This window comes from Apteryx rowi, unplaced genomic scaffold (assembly GCF_003343035.1).
Source record: "Apteryx rowi isolate R43461 unplaced genomic scaffold, aptRow1 scaffold_590, whole genome shotgun sequence".
Classification (NCBI taxonomy): domain Eukaryota; kingdom Metazoa; phylum Chordata; class Aves; order Apterygiformes; family Apterygidae; genus Apteryx; species Apteryx rowi.
The window spans coordinates 456,703-464,098 of record NW_020450861.1 but is presented as its reverse complement, the minus strand read 5'-3'; the positions used below and the strand labels follow the sequence as shown (position 1 = coordinate 464,098).

At 48.7% G+C, this 7,396-nt stretch overlaps 1 protein-coding gene across 1 annotated transcript; it reads right to left on the bottom strand.

Moving 5' to 3' along the window:
* Positions 1-467: 467 nt before the first annotated feature.
* HEBP1 (heme binding protein 1) lies at positions 468-6,428 on the bottom strand. The gene is made up of 4 exons (XM_026082766.1): positions 6,291-6,428; positions 5,944-6,082; positions 4,422-4,602; positions 468-3,120 (listed from the first exon to the last, which is right to left on the bottom strand). The coding sequence occupies exons 1-4, from the start codon at positions 6,366-6,368 to the stop codon at positions 2,949-2,951; spliced, it is 570 nt and encodes a 189-aa protein (XP_025938551.1). The 5' UTR covers positions 6,369-6,428; the 3' UTR covers positions 468-2,948.
* Positions 6,429-7,396: the final 968 nt, after the last annotated feature.

Sequence of the window (7,396 nt, the reverse complement as noted above, 5' to 3'; positions counted from 1 at the left end):
GATAAAGTCTGTCGACGCTAGTAAACACAATAACAAAAATCCCTGAGCCACAATGTACTAGACACTGGAGGAATATCTGCAGGAGATATCAGTACACAGTTACCCTGATGTTGTAATATGAGGTGCCCACTAATGTGCATCACCAGCAGCAGGACACTGAGCTAGGTGGATCTTGAATGTGACAATAAGGCTACCATTTTCGGGCAGCAGATCACGCTGAAAATCAGTCTATAAATATATGCCTAAACACTGTTTGTGAATCCCAAAACATCTTTGGATCCCACTCCCAGCCCTAGGAATATACAAGTGAACACATGATTTTACTCAGGTGAGTAGGCCCCCCAGTTCCCACATCAGTACAAAAAACATGAGTCAAAGCCTTTCAGTAGCTGAAACCAATGAAGAAACAGATTACTGCATCAGTTCCTATCTCACATACAGTCACATAACATAAGGCCAAACCAGGATACATAAAATAGCAATTTATTGGAAAAAGCATGATGATTATTTATAGAAATTGATTATTTATAGATATTGTGCCATGATTAGTACCCCAAACAGAAAAAATAAGACAGATTTTGATAAACTGGCAACCTAAAGTCTTTCAAATCAACAATTTCCACCAAGCTCACAGAGTCAGTGACCAGCACAAAAATTGTACTTCACAATATTAATGCATTTTTTTATTTATTTAAAACTCTACAAAGTGCAGACAGAACACAGGCATCTCTGCTTGTGAAGAAAAGGCAATTCAGCTTGCATAACTTTTGATATCAGTAACACTACCTATGAAACAATACCCTATTTACTGCATGCAAAAGGACAGGCCACTTAGCCAGTAGTAGGACTGCACAGACAGAGCCTACAGACTTGATTACTCTCACTATTGGGTCAGAAGCTCTTGCCCTCTGTTCAGGAAGAGCATATTCATGTTGTGAAAACTCTGTTTTCCTCCTGTATCATGCTAATGAGATGTGGAGCTCTGTTCATATTAGATTTATTATCAGCCTTCTCAACATTTGAAGATTTCACAGGATAAATTTTGAGAAACTTTGAGAAATTTTGAAATTTCAAGATTTCAGTCATTGCAAAACATTCATCACCCAAAGCCAGAAAGGACTGTATCTACAGAAAGTCTATGCAAGAGTCCCCAAATCAATCCATGAATACATAAAGCAGGCAGCACTATATCTCTCCATTCCTCACCCATGCAGGTAAAAATAACCCAGGATATGCATAAGTTCCTTTGGTTTTGGGGACAGCCTTAGAAGAGCCTTTGCTCCTCAGTAAACTGCTTCATGGCTGTGACTCCTGAACTCTAACTCTTTGTCTACCCTTATTTCCTTTTGATTCCTCCTTCCCTGTGCAGCAATCACTAACTGCAGCTAATAGTTTTCCCTTTGTTTTTATTTTTTGAAAATTAACTAATCACCTGCTCTTTTTTCTCAGCCTGACCACCTGCTCTTACACACAGGGAACTGAAACTCTGTTGTGAGGCCCACAACAAAGCTCTTTCTCCTTTTACTGCTAAGATTTTTCTCCTTTTACTGCTAAGATTTGCTTTCAGAAAAAAGGAACATGTGAAAAAGCTCCTGACTAGTCAGAACGTGGCTTCCATGTAAAAAATCTCTTTCCACTCTAAACAGAAAATGGCTTTTGGAAAGCATCTGGACTTTGAGGCACTTTAGCATCACAGGAATACACCTCTTTTAGTTGAATTTAACAAATTACACAGGCACCCACTGTAGCATGGTGCACATTCCCATTATAGGAGTCCTGCTGCCTGCCTGGCAGAGAGCTGGTAGAAAACTGACAGCTAAAATGCTGCTTTAATGCATAACAGTTAAACAATCACACTGTTCCTAAAACAAGACTCATCCTTACTATTTTACTTGAAATTTCAGAAGTGGCTACTCATTATTTGATAAGTAAATCCCTGTTTTCAAGAACAAGCAGGCTTTTGTCCCTTAAAGACAACTGCTCTGAGTAGCCCCTCTAGAAATGACACCATTAAAGAAGGCACCCACAGTTGCTCCCACAACTAGATGCTCACCATTCTTGAAATTCACACTCAGATCACAAGTAATAGCTACCTGCTTCTTTCACAGTGTGTATTCTTCTAATCCAATTAGATTAACATGCACATTTCAACTGTGGCCCCTGTGTAAGCTAGTTTTAAAGAAATATTGCACACAACTAATAGGAAGGTTAGGAAATGCTCTTGGGATCTCCACATCACACTGTTCAGCACCTAGCTAACATCAGGACATAACGTACCCCAAAGCGTCCCACCTCTCGAACGGAAGAGATTTCATAAAGAGAATACGGGATCTTCATCTAAATGACATTTCTTGGTCAGATAGCAAAAGTGTTGCTCTGTTTCACACTATGAGAAAATGAAGAGGATGCTCATTTTCACTGGACTGTGTGTGTAGCAAACATCCATGTCCCTTTAGACTGCTTTTTGGAATGGCACAGATAAGAGCAGTGTTTGAAGCTGCAGCAAACTCAAGAAGATAAAAAAAAGTCCCTGTATGCACTTTGGTCACGTCCTCCTGCCTGCCTCAGGTAAGCCTAGCAGTCTGCCAGTATGTGGACATGACTCCTGTCAGGCAACAGCCTTGCTAGTTAAGTACTTTAGCTGTCTCAGCTCCCTCTGGGAGTGTAAGGGAAGATAAGAGCAAGCCACTGAGAGATCATGAGAGTTCATGTGGCTGAGGACTTGGTCTGGAGGGAAGGAGCAGTCAGGCCTGGGAAGGAGGCATCGTCAGGGCTTTGCGCTGTTCTTCTAAAATGGTTGGTCCATTAAAGTAACGAGGCATGGGTGTGAAGGGAGGGTATGACGGTTTTCTGCCTCTGCCAAATTGTTAGTTTCTTTCGAAGAGGACAGGGATGTAGGGTGGGGAGGCTCTCAGTGCCAGGGGCTAGCACCACCAGGAGCCAGACACTCACTCTTTCACAAACCAGACCTCATTGCGTCGCCCATAAGGCTTCATAGGGGGGTCATAGCCATTGCAGAAGTAGAAATCCTTGCGGTACACAGCTTCGGTCCCCAGAGCAGACTTCAGCTTGGCAGCATAATTCACATAATCCGCCTCTTTGGCGTAGCCACCAAACTGCCTGCAAAGAAACCGAATGCAAAGAGGTTAGCAGACAGTCCTGCAAGAGGAAGGAAAGAGAGGGAGAAAACAAGACACTCATCAACTATATAGCCACACATTTTGATCCAGCTCCCCACAGCATGCATTCACGCCAGCACTGTTCTTCATGAACCAGTGCGTTTTGTCTGTGAGAGATTAACAGTCTCAAAGATTACACAGCCTATGTGCAGTCAGCTGCTGACTGACCCTGAACAGCCCCACACATATCAGTCAGCAGCATGGGCCAGCCCTTTGAATGAGCACCATATCAGAGGAACAGGTTCCTGGAGTACAAGGTTATCTCCAAGTCTGCTCAGCAATCAGTCCTTCCACCAACGCTGTCAACAACCATGTTTGCTGTGGTGTGAACAACCGTCTGACAGAAACCAGACTGCGACAGGAAGCCAGACCCTGGTTAGCCCAAGGAAAGGGGGGTGGGGGGAGAAGCAGGAGATGTTAGCAATTACAGCCCACAAAGCTATTCAAAAGGGCTGGAATTGGTCTGGTTTATGTTGACCTCCCACCAATAGAAACTGTTTCCACATCAGCCTGCACCTCACTGTCCTGCCTTTGGGACAAAGTTTGAAACAAAATGGCCTATCCTTGCAGCACACCCTGCAGCACAACCCAGGCAGCAGTCACAGGCAGGAGGAGCCAGCAGCCTGGGACCATCCAGAGCCAGCCAAAATAGTTCAAGAAATGAGGCAGGGGAGCATGCAAGGGGCTAAAAACAGGATAAAGAGTTTCTTGCTAAATTACAATGCTTGTTCGAGTCCAGCATAACATCAGTCGACAGCTAAAGACATTCAAAGGCTGTTTGAAGCAATGCTGCTCATTACCCTGATGGACACTGGCATTCAGGCTTCAGTTGACCCCTGTAGTTTGATATCAGCCACCCCAAAGGACATCCTTGATGACTAAAAGCTAGCTTGATCCCCAAAACTGAAGACAGCAATGGTTTTCAGAGATCAGAAATGACTCAGTCCTTTCATTTTCACCCTCCCCTGCCCTTCTCCTCCCCAGGTGAGACAATAAGCCTTGCAGGGCTAACCTCAGCACTTGTTTTGCCAATGACAAAAAATCCATGTTCCAGATCTGTGCAGTATGAACCACAATAAAAAGGCATAAAACACCTGTCTTCAGCCTTTAATGATCCCTCCATCTCTTTCTACCACATGCACCCCGTTTTCAGCAAGACACTTGGTAAAACCAACACTGCTCTTCAGAGCACCCTAAAGAGCTCAGCACTGGGGACTGGAAATCACCAGACAAATTCCTTACGTGGAATAAATGGTCATCTCCTGTCTCTCTTCAACCTTAATGCTGTCATCACTAGGACAGGGAGGTTTGGCTTGAAACTGGCTTGGGATCCGCAGAAAGACCTTCACTTTCTGCTGTAAGGAGCCATCTTCAGCAGGAAAAGCAGTGATGGAGACAGGGGCAGTCATGCCCATTCCAACCCCTGGAAGAGAAACACAGAAATTACTGAAGATGGCTACATCCTTGGGAACTTGTGGCATTAACAGGGGGATTCATTAAATCTAATTTTAGCCTAGGAAGGCTTCTCACCTCAATCTCCTTGCATACTCAGTGGAGATAGAAGGGGCCTCTGGGGCATGCAAAACAGCCCTGTTAGGTGTCTGCTTTGACCAAATCTCTCTCTCTGCTGACTACACAGGACCCTGGGAGATAAGGCCCTTGGGTGAACTCTGAACAGCTGCTTGTGAACAGCCCTATTTTCGTGGCAATTTGCTATTATAGCTCATGCCACCAAGATACTCAGTTCCTCTAACAAATCACCTCTAACAGAATAGGACATAAACAGCATGCTGCTCTTCTGCTCATTACTTCCAAAAGGTAGTGCCACATGGCACTAAGAGACATTTGCCTTCCCTCTCCCTCTTTCGGTAGCAAGGAACCTCCAAACCTTGGTATCAGGCAGCCACAGAACTGGCTGAGATCAAGACATCTTTCCCACTTAGTTGTACAGTTTGGTACCACACCTGCCCCCATGCCACATGTTATTAAAGGTACCCTTTCTCCTACAGCAATAGTGACCAACATCTTTCCAAAACACACCGCCGTACTGCCATTTCCCTCTGTTTCCAGCTCCTATTCCCACAGAGACCATATAACTCTCTCTACCAGATGTCTGAGGAAGGTATGAGAACAAATACATATGCCTCAAAACTACTCTGTGGTCTTTCTCTTCCCATTACAGGTGATTACTGATGCACATACTTTAGTAAGTAGAGAATTAGAAGCAATCACTTCGAAGTACCATTATAAACAAGCTCATTCTTCATTACCCTTTTCATGAATAAAAATAGCTGGAGCAAATGATAAAAAGTCAAGGTCATAAAAGCTATCTTACTGCCTAAATGGGCAGGTCTTACACTTGCGATCACAGGACCAAAGTGTCCCAGTTAGCCTGGATTCATGAGTTAGCACTCATCCAGTGAGCTGCGATACACATATGAGTGTCCGTTCGCATGATGTCCCAGCTGTAAGGTAACACATTCTTGCTTAGACAGCCCACCTTCATGATTTTACCCTGAAACAGGGACAGGCTAGGAGCAGACTCATAGCATGACTTGGCTGACAGCTGGCCACGGTCTAACCCGTGGCAATGTCATTAATTTCAGCGAGGGACTGCAAAGACCCCCAGTGACCAGAGGGCAAGCCAGGGTGTGGGCTGGGACTGCCGTGGAGCTGTCCCCTCAGTCCATCCAGCTTTAGGGAAGCGTCCCTCACCACAAACCAGCCAAACAGCCGCCGAGCCAAACAAGCGGGTTTCCCTCACCCTTGTCATTGGTTCCTCCGACGTATTTCAGGAGCTTGAGCACCGCTTCCTTGGAGGCTTCATCAAACGGCTTCCCGGTTACCTCCACGGCGGCGAACATCCCGCCTTCGCACGCCCTCTCCTCGTAGGCGACCTCCCCCTGGGGCAAAGCGGGCCGCCGTCAGCGAGCACCGCCGGCAAAGCCGGCGCCGTCCGCGGGGGCTGCGCGGCAGCGCCGCGACCCCGCCGCACCGCGACCCCGCGGCGCCGCCACCCGCCCGCGCCCGCGCCCCGACCCGACCCGCGCCCCCAAGGCGCTGCGGCACGGCGACAAGCGGAAAATGCACCGACACACGCGGCCGACCTACCGCTGCCCCCTGGCTGAGCACGCGGAAGGGCCAGGCCTCCACGCTGCTCAGCAGGGAGTTCTTGATCATGCCCAGCATGGTGGCCCGGCCCGGCCCGGCCCGGCCCGGCCCGGCTCGGCTCGGCTCGGCTCGGCTCTCGGTGCGGTGGGAGGGCCCCGCGGTCGCCCCGCCGCCTGCGGCGCCGCGCACCGCCCCCAGGGGGCGCCCAAGGGCGCCTGCGCCGCGGCCGCGGCCGCGGGGGGCTGCGGGGCGAGGGGCAGGGCGTGTGCGCGCGCGTGCGTGTGCAGCTATGTGCGTACGTGTGGGTGCGCTCGTGTGTGGGTGTGCATGTGTGCATGCACATTATGTGTGTGTGTGTGTTTGTGTGTGTTGTGGGAGCGAGGGGGTTTGTGCGTGCAGGTTGTCTGTGCGTGTATATCTGTGTGTGTCTGCGGGGGGCGCATGTGCAGGTGTGCCTGTGTGCACACGTGCAGGTGTGCGTGTGCTTCTCTGTGTGTGTGCGCACATGCCTCTGTGTGTGCATGTGTGTGTTTGTGTGTGTTTATGTGCATGTGTGCACATGGCTGTGTGTGTATGTGCATGTGTGTGTGCACACATGCTTCTGTGTGTGCACATGTGTGTGTTCATGTATGTGTGTGCTCCCTGGCCTTGACGCCTGCCTAGGCAGCAGCATGGGTGCTGGGGGGCCCATGTGGGCCAGGGCAGCAGCGCCCCAGGGAACTCCCCCTGCCCCAGCCTCCCTCATGGCTCCTGCCCAGTGTCCTGGGAACCCTCTGTCCCCGCAGCATCCCCACAGCATCCCGCAGCGCCAGGGAACCCAAGGGACAGGCCCTGGGGCAGCGAGCAGCCAGGGCTGGGCCATTATGTTGGGCCTTTCTGACAGCGGGAGGTCAAACCAGCGCGGGCAGTGGAAGTGGAAACGCTGACTTTGCCGCCGATGAAGTCATGCAGGAAGCTGCAAAGTCTAAAGTGTAGTAAAGCACGGGACCAGATGGTACTTGGCTGGGAGAGAGAAGAAATCGGAAGGAAATAAAATATAAAGGAGGGGGAAATACTGACAAAAATGTGTAATATATAGTCTGGAAAGACACAGCTCTCCTGAAGTT